At 42.7% G+C, this 17,397-nt stretch overlaps 1 protein-coding gene across 4 annotated transcripts in view; it reads left to right on the top strand.

Annotated features, from left to right (window-relative positions):
* The first annotated feature begins 307 nt into the window (after positions 1–307).
* Positions 308–17,397, top strand: part of SLC44A1 (solute carrier family 44 member 1) — a 231,099-nt gene continuing 214,009 nt past the window's right edge. For 2 of the 4 annotated variants that reach the window (XM_070375176.1, XM_070375177.1), the window contains exon 1: positions 308–590. In XM_070375176.1, coding sequence (XP_070231277.1) covers positions 555–590 — 36 coding nt within the window. In that variant the 5' untranslated portion in view covers positions 308–554. The remainder of the gene's footprint in view (positions 591–17,397) is intronic. The other 2 variants (XM_070375175.1, XM_070375178.1) reach the window with 2 other exon arrangements.

Below are 17,397 nucleotides of genomic sequence, written 5' to 3'. Positions count from 1 at the left end.
GCGCCCTCTCGCGCAGAGGTAGCGCTCTGCCTCGGTGCCACAGCTAAATGGGCTCGGTACCGCGCAGGCTCCGACGCGCGCCGAAGGGCCCGGCCTGGTTTTGGCCGCAGCCGCCCGACCGCCCGCGCGGCGCTGCACTGGGGGCGGGGAGTCTGATGGGAGACGCGCGCGGCGCTGAGGAGGCGGCGGCCCGGGAGAGGGAGCGGGAGAGGGACTGGGCGCGGGAGGCGGGAGGCGGGGGACAGGGGGAGGCGCCGCCGCCGCCGCCGCCCGCCCCTTTCCGCTGGGGAGCAGCTGCAGTAGCAGGAGCGGAGTAGGAGCCGCGCAGCTACAGCCGCCGCCGCTGCCGCCGCCGCCGGGGGATGTGGTCGGCGCCCTCCCCGAACCGCGCCGCATCCTGAGTACCCGCCGCCGCCCGAGCCGCCGCCGCCGCCGCCGCCGAGTCGTGCGGGGCCAGGCCGCGCCCTCCCAGGGCGCCCGCCGGCTCGCATGCCGAGGGGCTCCGGGGCGTAGCTGCGCGCCCGGCGCCGCCTCCGGGCTCCTCCGGCCCCGCCATGGGCTGCTGCAGCTCCGCCTCCTCAGCCGCGCAGGTGAGGGGCTCCCGCCTCCCGGCCGCCCACCCGGATGCCTCCCCCGCGCTGCGCGGCGGGCGCCAACCGCCTTCCACCACCCGCAAGCTTCCCTTCAGCCCACCATGCACTCCAGAGACGTCCCCTACCCGCACCTCCCCCTGTCCCGCCGTTGCCCCCGCGCTGGCTCCCAAGGCAGCCGACTGGCAGGCGCCTCAGCGCGGCCCCCGGGGCGCCCCTTGCAGACTTGGCCGCCGCCTCCTAGTCACACCTGAGCGGCGCGTCCCGCCAGCCCGCAGGTAGAGGCAAGAAGGACGCCTGCTCTCTGCCCCAGGTGGCACCCCCTCTTCCTTCGTCTTCCGGGCCTGCCTCCTGGCTTCCCACCTCCTTGGAGTCCGCCCGCTGCACATCCACAGACTATCCTCTGTGCTCCCTGGAGGAGTAGCTCCAGCTTGGGCTGTTCGCCCCATCTCCCACCTTATTACAGTTTCTGCTCTATTGGAGATTCTGTCCCTTTTCTCCTGCCAGCAGACCCTGGTCCGGGTTCAAGCGTTTAAGCGGATCCCGGAGCCCTCCTACGACCCGGTTTCCCAGATTCCAGCGGCTCGCCACCCACCCCATCCCCCCTTTGTGCCTTGACCTCAGACACCCAGGCCTCTTCGCACACCGAGGCCCCTGCGGGAGCGCGGGGACTGCGCTGGGAAGGAGATTGGGCACCTGGAGGGTGACGGGAGCGTTACGGAAACTCCCTCTTTGTTGCCAGTGTAACAGGAGGAAGAGGTGCCGAATTTAGTTTTTCTGTGGGCACACTGGCTGAGTGTTGTCGCTGAGGGCTGAGATGCAGAGATTTCTCCCAGCGCCTACCCTGCCCCCATCCAAATTTCGCTAACCTGCCTCTCTCTCTTGCCAATCGGAGCCCTTAACCTGGATGGAAATGTTTTAGACAACTGTATAAGGATCAGATGTAATAGGACTTGACTGCTGTCCGCTAATAACTGAGAGGACCTGTTTGTAAATTACCTAATTTAGTGGATTAGTGAGTGTATTTACAAATACGATAAAAAGCAATCAGGAATACTGCATCAAACTGTCTGGTGGTGGTGTATGAAAAATAGGCTCTGACAATGCCTGGGATGTAATCTCACAGTTTCATTAGCGTAGAATTTAACTATGGTCTTTGATTTGTTTGTTTTGCGGGGGAGACAAGGGCTCTTGTTTTTAGAAATAAAGGCTTGTCGGTTCTTGGTGAAGAAAAACGCTAGTTTTGGGGAAAAAAATTCCTTCAGAGATCTAGCATCTGTGATAATGCCAGAAGTGTTTTGCTACTGCTAAATGACTATATATAACTCAGTTTTAAATAACCTGCATACTTGTTCTGAAAATCTGAGATCTGTCTGAAAATGACTGGAATTGCAGATGAATGGAGGACATCTATGTTTTATTAAGTATCCATCCTAGTTGTCCATTTCTTTTTTGGGTGTTTGCTTACTCGTGTTTTTTTTTTTTTTTCCCTTTTCCTATTAGGATCATAGGCTGATTGGCTTAGTTAAACCTTACTGTTCAGTTAGAATAACAAAGAAAAACTATAAATAGTGGTGTTAGGAGGGAGAGGTCTGTAGTTTTCATATTAACAGATGAAGGTGTGGAATCACACAATACCTTTCAACTGGTTAGAGGTTTTCGGGGAGAGAGAGGATCTAGTTGGGTGCTGTTGGTCTAATATTTACCTAAATATTATTTTGACAAACATGGTATCTTTGCTGTTGCCTTTCTCTGAAGAATTGGTTTACTATGCATCCTCTTTTGGACATGAAATGCCTTAGAGACAGGAAAGTATTGGATAGTTTATGGATGGCTTGTACCGTGTTGATAATCAATTAAATTTGGGAGGGATGGATGCTGGACCCAAACTCTACTTAACAGGTCTTGCATTTGACTAGCTCCACATCTTACTTTTCAGAATGCTGCCACATATTTTCCTTGTTTTTTCCTCTTCTTGCAGCCACTGTTTGCTTCATGCCGTGTTCTACAGACAAGACGCGTGTCATGCACCCTGAGGGGTGTGTTTTTTTTTTTTTTTTTGCCCCTGTGGTTTCCTATAACCAATCAACAGCTGTCACATGCCCTTAAGTTCAGCTTTAGGGACTTGTAGTGTCCAGTGGAGCATTGAGGAGCAGGTTTTGTGCCAAAAAGCAGGTCATCATTTTTTTTTTCTCCCTTATTTGAGGTTTTGATATCATTCTTTATTTGAGAAATGTTATCAATCTGCTGTATTTTAATGCTCCTTTCAGGAACATCATCAGTTGGGATAATATAGTATCTGTATGTGTTGTGTTGAAACCAAATAGGGATGCAGCTGCACATCTTCTCTAAATGTGAGCCTCCATATCACTATGAACTTCTCTAAGAGGCCTGGATTGTGTTCTCAGGCACAGTGTTTCTTTCATCCCTTCTACTGGATTGTAAACTTCTTGAATATAGGAACTCTTTTTGTTTTCCGCATATTTGTATTCACTGCAGTGCCTTACTATACCTTGTACATGATAGTGGCTCATGTGAACAGTCAGTGAACAGAATATAGATACACCGATGGGAACATTTGGCTGGCAAGTAACATTTAATATGAATCCAGCCCTGAACCATGTGCTGTTTCACTTCCATGAGATGGTGACTAATGTCTCCAAGCCATCCTCTTCTAAGTTCAAATTTGAACTGTTTAAGTTAAAATTCACTTGCCTTTCCCACATTCCATCCTATTCTTTCAATGGGACTGTCAGTTTGCAAAATTGAGCAGGTTTTTTTCTTTGCTACTGGTGCTCCGCTCAGTGCTTATATTTTAGTTGGAGCAGTGGCTAAAACGTCTTAAAGGAGCTTGTCTGCAAACTCTAATGATAACCTGCACAGCACATCAAAACAAACGCGCTTTGTGGTAATCTGCAGTTCAGCTTAGCTTTTCTCAGTCGTATCGTCAGCAACTTTAAAGCCCTGGCAGGTTTTATCATTGTAAATATGGTGTGTTTCCTCTTTGTAGTAGGGATTCACTTTTGAAATATATATAATTTATTTTTCCTCATAGTCTCTTGCTATACTGTAGGCTCTCATAAAAGAGTTATTGTCTTCCAAATTGTTTCATCTCTTGTAGTCTGTTTGGGTATTATTTTCATTTTCTTGGCAGTGTCTCAATATCATAATTTGTCTTCAAAATAATTATCCTGTTTTTGGATTTAGATAAAGTGTCACGTTCTATACCTACTTGTATTTCATTGTTTAAGGAGGAAATTATTGGCAAAATTATTTGTACTGTATCAGATATGTGTCTAAGAATCTTAAGAACTCTTAGAAATGTTTATAGAACTCTTAATTATGTTTTGTTTTCTTATTAGTGACCACTGCAAGTTACTTGCTAATACTAGTACTTGCTCAAGACAAGCCAGTACATGATAGCCTTTGCCTAAAAATCTCTTTGAAGGGAACATAAAAGTGAGATAGTCTTGAGTTTCTTTTTACAGCACTAATCCTCCCTAAGACTCTTAAAATTTATTCCCAACTCTCCATAATTCGTTTGTTCTGTTATAACCTGACATAATTTCTATTCTTGTAATGTTAAACTTCAAAGTTCAGTCGTAAATCTTCAGATTTATGAAATGTTCTTTCCCATTGACAAACCAGTTTGAATGAAGGAAGCTTTTGAAAGATTACTTAGCGAATTGTCAAAAGTCTTTGTAGTTATTGGCTAGATCATTATTTCTCACAGTAGTGCTTTGGAAGTCAGGAGATTTTGCACGTGCTCTGAAGTTCTGTGTCCTTTGGTTCTAACCTTAGAAATCGTGAGCGGGATGGAGGATAATCTTTCTCGTTGAACAAACTGCCCCTAGTATCTGTCTGTTGGAGAGGTTGTTCTTGTCTCTGGTCTTGTCCCATGTCGTCAAATTGAGAGCTCCATATTTAATTGTGTTTTTCTAGCTCTTATATCTTGTCTTGGGATGAAATGAAAAATGGGAAACAATCAAGTGGTTCACAAACACTGGTTAACTTTTAAGAATGTTAACTGTTCTTTAAAAGAATTTTAATAGTAACTGTAGTCTCCTGCTTTGTGGAATTTGAAGTCAGGGGTTAAAAATGAAATTTGAAGAGTAGTGGGAATGACCAACAGAGACTAAGTTATTCTGTGAAAATGTGCCCAACAAAATATACCTGTTCTAACTGAAACAAAAGATCGTAGCCTGAAGACGATTTTTGTTTTCTGAATACTGCGCTGTTAGCATGTGCTGTGCTTAGTTGCTCAGTCGTGTCAGACTCTTTACGACCCTGTGGGCTGTAGCCTGCCAACTCCTCTGTCCATGAGGATTCTCCAGGCAAGAATACTGGCTGGGTTGCCATGCCCTCCTCCAGGGGATCTTCCCAACCCAGGGATCAAACCCAGGTCTCTGGCATTGCAGGCGGATTCTTTACCATCTGAGCCATCAGGGATGCCCATGTGTAGAAGATCCATTCCTTAAAATATATAAATCAATGTTAATATTAAAATTGGCTGGAAAGTAATGTAAAAACGATGAGACTTTTTGTATAGCTATTTTTCACAGCCTTTTTCGCATTTCAACTTCTCCAGTAATTCTGAAGTCGACTTTACTTCCATTTACAGCTGAGGAAGTTGAGACTTGGATGTTAGTTGAGACTTGGCTGAAGTCTCAGAGCTACTAAGGGATCAATCCAAACTTTACCCTTGTCTTGAATCTGAGTCCTGTGCTTCTGTTTCTGTGTTCACATATATGCTTCCCATATCTTAAATTGCAGTTCATTTTATCTTTAGAAAAGGTCCACTCAATAACATTGTGAAATAAGGAATGTCCAAGTTCAAGTCATGCCATTTTGAACTTGCTGCAGTTACTAGATAGGGAGCAACATGATATAATAAGCAAAACTAGTCCAATTAGAAAGTTCCCAGGCTTAACAAATACTACCAAATACTATTTGATGTGTTAATCCTATCATTTAGAAATGTTGTTGGCTTGGAGGATAGTTATTTGTAGAAATATATGACCATCTCATGCGAAGAGTTGACTCTTTGGAAAAGACTGATGCTGGGAGGGATTGGGGACAGAAGGAGAAGGAGATGACAGAGGATGAGATGGCTGGATGGCATCACTGACTCAATGGACGTGAGTCTGTGTGAACTCCGGGAGTTGGTGATGGACAGGGAGGCCTGGCGTGCTGCGATTCATGGGGTCACAAAGAGTTGGACACGACTGAGCGACTGAACGGAAATGACCTGATTCTGTATTATATGCTGCTACTGGTAATTGGTTTCATGTCTGACTCTTTGCGACCCCATAGACTGTAGCCTACCAGGCTCCTCCATCCATGGGATTTTCCAGGCAAGAATACTGGAGTGGGTTGCCATTTCCTTCTCCAGGGGATCTTCCCAATCCAGGGATTGAACCTGGGTCTCCCACATTGCGGGCAGACACTTTACCGTCTGAGCCACAAGAGAAGTCCTTAGTAAATGTTATGGAAAACCCCAAACAAACTTTCTGGCCAAGTCAATATTTTGCTATCTCCTTCCTCCCCAACCCCTTCCTGTAGAAAGGAGAATTATTTCAGTTTCATAACTTTGACTCAGATTTTTGGGACTCTCAGGACTATTAGAGATAAACTAGAACTACTGTCTTTTCTATTGAACTAAACTGGAATGTAGAGATATGAGGTCTGAGGTCAGAAAGATACATTATGAGGTAACTCAAACTAGAAACCTACTTAGTCACTCTGTCTTTCTTTCTTTTTTTTTTTTTTTAAATTTTGGCCTCTCCAGGAGGCATGTGGAATCATAGTTTCCCAGATCCCTGATCTTAAACCAGGAATCAAATCTACACCCCTTGCAGTGGAAGTGCAGAGTCTTAACCCAGTGGACCATGCTGCTGCTGCTGCTGCTAAGTCGCTTCAGTCGTGTCTGACTCTGTGCGACCCCATAGTCGGCAGCCCATTAGGCTCCCCCGTCCCTGTGATTCTCCAGGCAAGAACCCTGGAGTGGGTTGCCATTTCCTTCTCCAATGCATGAAAGTAAAAAGTGAAAGGGACCATGAGGGAACTCCTGAAACCCACTTAGTCCCTTAATCTTTCTGTAGTTACCATTAAGTCTTATCTTTGCAATCTTCATACCACATTGGAAACACCTAAAAGCTTAAAAAAAACAAAAAACAAAAAAAACACCACATGATTCCTGGATTCTCCTTTCGGAGATTCTAATTTCCTTGATCCAGGGGTACTTCTTGGACATCAAAAAGTTTTAAAGTTGTCCTGATGATTTTCATGTTTTGCCAAGGTTGAAAACCACTCTTCCATACCCTTTCTGTGATAATTCCATCTCCTTCTATGGTTTTAGTTACAACCCATTTGCTGACAATTCTCAAACTAAATTACTGAACTGAAGCCAACTTTATCCTGGCTTCAAAACTGTATATCCACCTATTACTTACCACTTCCACTAGAATGTCTTGTAGGCAACTCAAAGTCAGTGTGTCAAAACTAAACTCAAAGTATGTAGACACAGATAGACACATCTTTTTCAGCATCTTTGATTCACTGAATGACACCAATGTCATGGTATGGAAACTGGAAACCTGAGACATATAGGAAACCTGCTTCTCATTATTCCATATCTAGTCACCATATCTTGTTTCTTTTACCTTCTGAATTCCATCGCAAGTCCCCTAGTCTAAGCTTCTGTCATCTCTGGCCAGAACTTTGCTTCTAGGTCACCTCGTATTCATTCATGCTTCCTTCCAATTTTTCTCCACACTGCAGTCCAATGATTGCTTTAAAAATTCCAAAGCTGTGTGGGGATTGTGTCCCCCACCTACCTGAAGCCCATTAATGGTTTCTGATTACTCTTAAGACAGAGACCAGAGTCAACTGAAACTAGCCAGCTGTGCTTTGTGGGCTGGTCTCTACCTCTCTGCCGCATCGCTGTCAACTCATACCATATTTCTCCTTAATCTTTGTAATCCAGCCTCACAGATTCTTCAGTAGACTTTGTTTTTCTTTTAGGGCTTTGCACATGCTTTTCACTTGTCCGGGAGGCTCTTTGCTTGTCTCCCTAGTCTTTGGCTGACTGATACTCATCCTTCAAGTTTCAGCCTTAGAGTCACTTGTTGGGAAAAGACTTCCTTGATCCTTCAAACTAGGCCATGTCTCCTCATTAAGTTCGTATAGCCTTATATATTTTACCTATGAACACTTAAAGCAATACATAATTATATGGTTAATATCTAGTCCAGAAGTTGCAAAACTACAGCCCATGTGCCAAATCTTTGTATGGCTTGCAAGCTAATAATGCTAAAAATGGTATCTGTATATATTCAGATGGGTGAAAAAAGTTAACCATCTTTGCGTGAGAAATTATTTCATAAAAATTATATCACTGAATTTCATCATCCACAAATAAGGTTTTATTGATGCAGCCACACTCATTCATTTATACAATGTCTATAGCTGCTATTATGTTACAGTGGCAGAGTTGAGTGGTTAGTTGTGACAGAGACCTTGTGGCCTGCAAGTGTAAATATTTATTCTGTGGCTCTATGGGGAAAGTGTTTGCTGACCTCTGGTCTAGACTGAGCTGATGAGGAGAGGGACCATGTATGCTTTGTTCATTGCTGACATTCTCTATGCTTAGCTGGTACCTGGTACATGATAGGTGCTTGTGAAATTTGAACTTTGAAATTTGAAGAGATTTGAACAAATTTTCTTTCCTTCCATGGTTGGATGTGGATGAACTCCAACCTTAGTAACTCTGATGTTTTAAAATTTAATATAAAAAATTTTTAAGAGGACAAATTCTTTCTGACCTTGCCACATGGCTTGCGGGATCCTAGTTCCCCAACCAGGAATTGAACCCAGACCCCGGCAGTGAAAGCACCGAGTCCTAAGTACTGGAACATCAGGGAATTCCATAAAAGGACAACTACTTCCGAAGAAGATTCTCAGCAGAAGTCTTAGCAGCTGTCTTAAGCAGCTTGTCTGTTGCAGGTATACATCTCATGTGTGAAGCAAGTGTATTTGTAAAGATGTGAGTTAGAAGGTGAGTTGGTGATGGACAGGGAAGCCTGGCGTGCTGCAGTCCAGGGGGTTGCAGAGTTGAACACGACTGAGTGACTGAACTGAACTGAAGTTAGGGGATGTTAGTCTTTTCCCCTTTGTGGACTCCTTTCTGATTTCATATCAGCTGTACAGTAAGATTTACGTTAAAACTTTTGGCTGATAAATTGCTGGAATTTTTTGGTGTGTGTGTGAAAATGATATTACTACAGTATCCCACAACCAAATATTTAGACATCTATTTAGTAAGGAAACTGTTAAAAGCTATTTTTATCCTAATTTTTGAGGTTGTGAGATATGCTGTAAATTGTTTAACGGAAGTGTTTGATTTCTGGATACATTATAATGTAAAATAAGGAAAACAGCAAAAAGATAGAAAAATTGAAAATACATGTTTACTTTGAGATATTCAAGTAGCAGGGAACGTATTGAAGTGCCTTCCTTTTTTTGGTAGCATTATGATAATGGTAATGATAACAATCACAATTTTGTAAGATTTTTCATTATGAATCACTTAAGTATGATTCAGCTTTAAGAAATGAAAAACCATAAATCTAGATAGCTAAACATTAAGGGAAACATCTCTTACAAGTTGAGAGGTAGGCTGGCTTCTAGCTGGGTTAGTTCTTTGGCTTGATGACATAATGTCCACAAGGACCTGAGTTCTCTCTCTTTTTGTCATTTATGGAAGGTACATTTCCCTCATTTAGCTCCCCTTGTGATCCCAAGATGGATGTGACTCTTTTGGAAGACTCGTGTATGCTGAGCTGACAACTCCCAGTGGTTTTTCTTTCAACAGGAGTTAGGGAGGGCTGTGTACTCATCTTTAAACAATCTGTAGCAAGGGGGAGGCACGGGTGCAGTAACTGGTTTAGACTAACCAGGATTTCCTTCTGAGTCAAGTAGAGGGTGAAGCAACACCAGAATAAAATTAGAACACCGCCAGCCAGGCTAGGAGGATCGGGGAGAATGGTGACTGGGTAGGCAGCCACTGATAGCTGCTAGTTTTGCTGATTTCTTCTGCTTGTAAAATAGTGTTTCCTAATATTTTGCTTATAGCTCCATTATAAAACTTCACAGTTGCTAGTCGAAAGTCACACAGTCATCTTCCTATTTCCTCAGTAATACTGCTCTGTGCGTGCTAAATTGCTTCAGTCCTGCCCGACTTTGTGATCCTATAGACTCGAGCCCGCCAGGCTCCTCTGTCCATGGGATTCTCCAGGCGAAAACACTGGAGTGGGTTGCTGTGCCCTCCTCCAGGGGTCTTCCCCGCCCAGGGATTGAACCCATGTTTCTTATGTCTCCTGCCTGGCCAGGTGTGTTTTTCACCACTAGTGCCACCTAGCCACTGCCTAAGCCCCATCTTTCTCTTTTTCCCACCCCAACTGCTTCTTTCCTGTTAGGAGGCAAGCATAGCTGCTGGATAAAGAAGAGCATTTAAGGTTGGAATAATGGTTAGATAGCTAATCAGTATTCCCACAACCAGTGGGCACTAAGAGGACGTTGGTGTTACTATAACCTTTTCCCGTTCAAGCTGTCTGTTTGCTTTTCTACCTCTTCTCACTTCTGTATGTGTTTATCTCTATCTGATTAGTACTCATCTTTTCTTTCTTTTCCCTTTCTTTCCCCTAAAGTTTTCTTTTTCCTTCCCTTTCTTTCTACCTCTATCTGATGGACTTGATGCTACCAAGTCACTTCAGTCGTATCCGACTCTGTGTGACCCCATGGACTGCAGCCCACCAGGCTCCCCCGTCCCTGGGATTCTCCAGGCAATAACACTGGAGTGGGTTGCCATATATCCTTCTCCAATACATGAAAGTGAAAAGTAAAAGTTAAGTCGCTCAGTCGTGTCCGACCCTTAGCAACCCCATGGACTGCAGCCTTCCAGGCTCCTCCATCCATGGGATTTTCCAGGCAAGAGTATTGGAGTGGGGTGCCATTGCCTTCTGCACTGATGGACTTAAGGAGCCACAATACTGAGTGGAATATACTAGAATAGAAAAGTAGAAAGAGAGTGTCCTTTTTTTTTCCCCCCTCCTGTTTAATTTTGGGTATTTTTGTTTTTTGGTAAAGCAATAGTAAGACTGAAGATTCACATCATAATTTAGAGTATCTCTATGATACAAAGAGCTCTTATGGTATAAAAATTGCATCTTTGCAACGAATAGCTAGTTTACAGAAGGAGAATTAGTAAACTAATATGTTAATATGTTCAGTTTTGCTCGTAAGTCAAATTAAGGGCACATAGACACCCTGTTCATCTGTACCTTTGGTAAAACTTAACAGGATAATATTAATTGCTCATGTGGTTTTGACTCAAGTATACTTTATTGATTTGCTGAATAACTGGTTTGACTCTCTTGGGATACTGTTTGATGACATGTATTGAAGGCCATAAAAAATTTGACACCCTTTAATTTAGTAATCCAAGAGTATAGTAAATGCTAGATGCCAGAATATTTACATATGGCATTATTTATAATAGCAAAAATATATTTTAATTTAATTATTTTAAATTAAAATATAATATTATATATTTAATATATTTCATTAAATTAATAAAATTTTAAATTTTTTATTAAAATTAAAATATAAAATTATTACAAAATATATTAAAATTTTAATATATTTAAGTTTATATTTTAATTTTAACATAATACATATTTTAAAATTTTATTTTATTATTATTATTTTGGCTGTGCTGGTCTTTGTTGCTTTTCTTCAACTGTGGCAAATGGGGGCAACTCTCTAGTTGCAGTGTGCAGGCTCCTCATTGCAGTGGCTTCTCTTATTGCAAAGCGCAGGCTCTGGGTTGTGTGTGCTGCAGTAGTTGTGGCTTGATTCCTCTAGAGCACAGGCTCAGTAGCTGTGGCCCGCAGGGCTCAGTTGCTCCAGGGCATGTGGGATCTTCCCAGATCAGGGATCGAACCTGTGCCTCCTGCGTTGGCAGGCAGATTCTTTACCACTGAGCCATCAGGAAAGCCCAACATAATATTGTTGATGTAAAATTTTCTTAATATAAAATTCAGTTGAATTTAGTCTGTTGTATGTATCTCACTTCACCATCCCCAAATAAATGATCGTCTCTCAGTGGACAAGTAGCCTTTTGCCATACTTTCCCTAAGTTCTTTCCCTACTGCTGCTCTAAAGGGCTATTGGAATCTGAGAATTAAACACTGTTGTGTACTGGCAGATGTATGGGCTGTATAGCCAGACTGTATGGATTTAAAGCTCGGCTCTGTCACCAAATGAGTTATTTGGGCCAAATTCTTTAACATTTTTGTGCCTCATTTTCCCCAGGTATAAAATGGGAATAATAATAATAAAAGCTATCTTACAGGCTTGTAGCAAACTGAACAGTGTATGAAAATATCTTAAGATATAAATGTAAACTAAACTAAGTCTCTCAGGTGTTCTATCCATTAATACTACCCTAAAACAATCCTGTATTTGACTTTTCGTAAAGGTACCCAAACTTTCAAAATACTAAAATTGTGTCTAGGAGTTGAGTGTTAAGGGCGCAATGAACAGCGATAAGGAGAGGTTAAATTGGAGGTGATTAGGGGTTCAGGGGTTGGAGAAGTCAGGAAAGAATGGACTAGATGAAGAGTGGGGTTCCTGAAAATCACCCTTGATTTGTCCTTTAAGGATGGGTTTAGAAAGAGTGGGAGGATAGACAGATATTAGTACAAAGCAGGGACAAGAAAGGACATTCCAGTGAAAGGAACGGCTTGAACAAAGGTACAGCAGCCTTTAACTGTCAGTTTGGAAAGGGGAGCTGGTCAGGGTAGAAAGAGTGTTACATGTAGGGAAGACTCTACTATTCGAAGGAGAGAGAAACGGCAGTCATGAAGGGTTTTTCGGAGTGACTTAAGGAAGAATAATCTGAGCCTTGCCTGTGCTTGAAGTGAGAGAAGGGGAAACAGGCCACCCTGGAAGCTGTTCAGTAACTTGAAACAACAGTATAAATGGGGAACAGAGAGACATTACACAATTGAAATAGGACAGATTTTCCTGACTTAACCTGGATATGTGGGATAAAGGAGAGGGATAAAACCAGTTTAGAACTCTGTATAATGGAAGAAGGGTATTATAATTGCTAGACAAGGGAGTTGAGATGGAGACTAGAATACGGGGAGGGGAAGATGAATTTAATTTTGTGTGAACTGAGATTGAGATGATACTAATACCTCCATGTGGGCTTCCCTGGTGGCTCAGACGGTAAAGTGTCTGTCTGCAATACAGGAGACCCGGGTTCGATCCCTGGGTTGTGAAGATGCCCTGGAGAAGGAAATGGCAGCCCACTCCAGTATTTTTGCCTGGAAAATCCCATTGACGGCAGAGCCTCGTAGGCTACTGTCCACGGGGTCACAAAGAGTCGGACACAGCTGAGCGACTTCACTTCAATACCTCCATGTAGCAATTTCCCATAGGCAACTGAATATCTCGAATTGGGTTTCAGAAAATGTTCTAAGTCATGTGCATAAAGGAGATACTGTAAGGATGGGTGGTCTCCAAGGGGAAAGCAACGGCATGGAATATGGAGTAGACCTCTGGTTTTTCCCTGCTTTCTGTCCCTGGTTGTCTGCTCTCATATAATAAATTTCACTGTATTTTTGCAAATTGGAGATGAGTGTCAGTTTTAGCCCTATTTTACAGATTAGGAAACTGAGGCTCCATTTGCAGCAACATGGATGGACACAGATCATCATGTTAGGTGAAGTAAGTCAGAACAGAGAATGACAAATATGATACTACTTATATGTGGAATCTAAAAAAATGACACAAATGAACTTATTTACAAACCAGAAATAGGCACAGAAATAGAAAACAAACTAATGGTTACCAAAGGAGAAAGGGAGGGGAGATAAATTAAGAGTTTGGGATTAATGTGTACACACTGCTATATATAAAATAGATTAATGACCTCCTGTATAGCAGAGGGAACTATATTCAGTATCTCGCAATAATTTATAATGGAAAAGAATCAGAAAAAGAATATATGTATATTCTGAATCACTTCTCTGTATACCTGAAACTAACACAATGTTATAAATCAACTATAATCTTCTAAAAAAAAAAGAGGGAGAGAGAAACCGAGGCTCAGAAAGTTTAGGCGGCTTGTCTGAGGTCCCTGAAGGAGTGTAAAGGCTGGGGTAGTTGAAAGCCTGTGCATTTCCTACTGCACTGCATTCTCTTCCATCTGTTGTACTGAGAACTATATTTAAATAGTATATTAAATGTAGCTTAGATACCAGTTTTTCTTCCCTAAAATTCAGAGATTGTTCGTACTATTTACTCTGGCTTTAAAGTGTGTGTGTGGCAAGGCGGGGGTGGGGGGGTTTGGAGGGGGAGGGGGAGAGGGTGTTGGTTTTCAGTCAGCGCACCCTAAACTAGAGGTCAGAATGTGACAGTTGCCTCCAGGTCTCTGTAAGTGGTGGTTATAAACTTCAGACTCTGGGGACCTTGACTGCTGTGCATTTCCTCCTGGGCCCTCCTACATTCTCTAAGAACAAGTCTATCATGGCAGTAAATTTACTAAATGTGACTACAATTGTGTCCTTTTCTCATAACTCAGATTCTCAAAAATACAATTATAATAAGGAATATATATACATCTATATATATATATTGTTGTTGTTCAGTCCCCAAGTTGTGTTCGACTCTTTGCAACCCCATGGACTACAGCATGCCAGGCTTCCCTGTCCCTCACCGTCTCCTGAAGTTTGCCCAAGTTCATGTCCATTGAATCGGTGATGGCCAACTATCTCATCCTCTGTCGCTCTCTTCTCCTTCTGCTTTCAATCTTTCCCAGCATCAGGGTCTTTTCCAATGAATTTGCTCTTTGCATCACATGGCCAGAGTATTGGAGCTTCAGCTTCAGTCCTTCCAATGAATATTCAGGGATGATATCCTTTAAGATTGACTGGTTTGATCTCCTTGCTGTCCAAGGGATTCTCAAGAGTCTTCTCCAACACCACATTTTGAAAGCATCTATATATAGACTTGGTAGATCCATTGCCTTTGGAAGGGCTAATGTATTTAATTAATTAATTAAATTGATACTATTTAATATCAAGTATCAAAAAGGCTCAGGAGAGCAGTAAGAAAGGAGAAGGTGAAGAAAATGGCCATGGTGAAGTTGAAGACTATGGCACAAATGATTTGCATGCACATAAAGAAGCCTCTTGATGAAAGTGAAAGAGGAGAGTAAAAAAGTTGGCCTAAAGCTCAATATTCAGAAAAGTAAGATCATGGCATCTGGTCCCATCACTTCATGGGAAATAGATGGGGAAACAGCGTCAGACTTTATTTTTCTGGGGTCCAAAATCACTGCAGATGGTGATTGCAGCCATGAAATTAAAAGCCGCTTACTTCTTGGAAGGAAAGTTATGACCAACCTAGATAGCATATTGAAAAGCAGAGACATTACTTTGCCAACAAAGGTCCGTCTAGTCAAGGCTATGGTTTTTCCAGTAGTCATGGATGGATGTGAGAGTTGGACCGTGAAGAAAGCTGAGCACCGAAGAATTGATGCTTTTGAACTGTGGTGTTGGAGAAGACTCTTGAGAGTCCCATGGACTGCAAGGAGATCCAACCAGTCCATTCTAAAGGAGATCAGCCCTGGGATTTCTTTGGAAGGAATGATGCTAAAGCTGAAACTCCAGTACTTTGGCCACCTCATGTGAAGAGTTGACTCATTGGAAAAGACTCTGATGCTGGGAGGGATTGGGGGCAAGAGGAGAAGGGGACGACAGGATGAGATGGCTGGATGGCATCACTGACTCGATGGACATGAGTCTGAGTGAACTCTGGGAGTTGGTGATGGACAAGGAGGCCTGGCGTGCTGTGATTCATGGGGTCGCAAAGAGTTGGACACGACTGAGCGACTGAACTGAACTGAACTAAACTGAAAGATCAAATTACAAGGGCAGAGTTTTTTTTTACCACTAGAGCTAAAACTGGAGTTTGTTTTTTAAACTAAACTTTAGTTTAAAACCTCAGTTTTTTCCAAATGGATTTTGAAATATTGCATGTGATTTTTTCTGTTCATAAACTCTAAAAACATCAAGTGTTGGAAAACAGTCTGAAAACATCAAGTTTTAAAGCCTAATGTGTTAAATATGTTTTGAAACTAGCCTTGCTTTTACATCAAGAAAAACATTTGGAATAGACATTGTTGGTTGAAGCAGATTTCACTTATATGAAGATATGGGAATAACATTTTAATAAGGTACTTCATTTTAAAATTGAATGCAATTCTAGTTTGGGTAATAATGTTTTAAAGGTTGCTAGTTTAATCTGAGAAAGTAATCCTGGACCAAATGGAAACACATGATTCTGTTGAGGTAGTGATAAGCACACAGAGTAGGAAGCCTCCAGAGGGGAAGGAGTACTTCCCCATGACCAGGCTCCTTGCTCTGTAGGCAGTGCTCCATATGCTGTCCATGTAAGGATACAAATGTTACTTATGTAAGAATACTGTAAGCAGGGTTTCCCCAAGTATATGCTCCCATAGCCCCAGGGCTACAAAGTGATCTTCTAAGAAAGGATTCTGAGGTCAGAAAAGTTTGTAGAGTTCTTGCTCATTCCATACCCCTCACCCATTTGTGGAGCCACATCAGCTTGGTGCTCGTGTCCAACTCTTGCGACCCCATGGACTGTAGCCTTCCGGGTTCCTCTGTCCATGGGATTCGCTAGACAAGAATACCAGGGTGGGTTGCCCTTTCCTTCTCCACTACATCAGCGTAACAGTCTATTAAAGGCTCACTGTCCCACAATCCACATCCCCACACCAGAAACCAGTCTAACTTAGCTAAACTGGCCTTCAATTCATTTGTCCTTAAAATTTCTTCTTTTTTTTTTTTTTTTCATTGCATCTTGAGGAACTGTTCTTCTACAGGACATACTTTGAGAAACAGTACTTGGAATATTCCTTCTCAATTTCCTTAACTGAGCGTGGTAGCAGGAATGTTGTTGATCAGTAACCCTTAGTCTGGAAGTGCTTAGAAGGTTTGAAACTGAGTTTGAGCACATCACAAACTTCAACATGTTCTTTACAATATTGGCAAGATAGTGTAAATAAATGTCAAATTACTCAAGTATATTAGGCTAATGAAAAAGCCTTTCATGTGAATAATTTCTCTGATTTGTAGCTTGAGATTTCCAAGAAGGTAGGAAGGTTAAGAGTTTACAAAAGGATCCTTCAACTTTAGAACTTCAGGACAGAACTGCTGTGAGGCCAGCTGGGCCCACAGCAAGAGAAGGGAGCAGCCATCTGCTTTGGGGGTTTTCTCCTTTAGCCCTGGTCTGTGGCAGAGACCACAGGAGTAGTTGGAGTTATTACTCAGTATGAAGAGTTGACTCATTGGAAAAGACCCTGATGCTGGGAGGGATTGGGGGTAGGAGGAGAAGGGGACAACAGGATGCAATGGCTGGATGGCATCACCGACCTGATGGACGTGAGTTTGACTGAACTCCGGGAGTTGGTGATGGACAGGGAGGCCTGGCTTGCTACAATTCATGGGGTCGCAAAGAGTCAGACATGACTGAGCGACTGAACTGAACTGAACTCAGTACTCCGCATGGACTTCGGTAGATGGGACCTACTGATTGCTGATTATCTTTTGTTGGAGAAGGAATCCAGAACAGAGGTGATATTACAGGGGCCAAGCAAATAATGAAAGTAAGTGAAAAAAGTGTAGGTCATTCAGTTGTGTCTGACTCTTTGTGA

Source organism: Bos mutus, chromosome 8 (genome assembly GCF_027580195.1).
Source record: "Bos mutus isolate GX-2022 chromosome 8, NWIPB_WYAK_1.1, whole genome shotgun sequence".
In the NCBI taxonomy this organism is placed as follows: Eukaryota; Metazoa; Chordata; class Mammalia; order Artiodactyla; family Bovidae; genus Bos; species Bos mutus.
The sequence above is the reverse complement of the archived record's forward strand: the minus strand, read 5'-3'. Positions and strand labels throughout refer to the sequence as shown.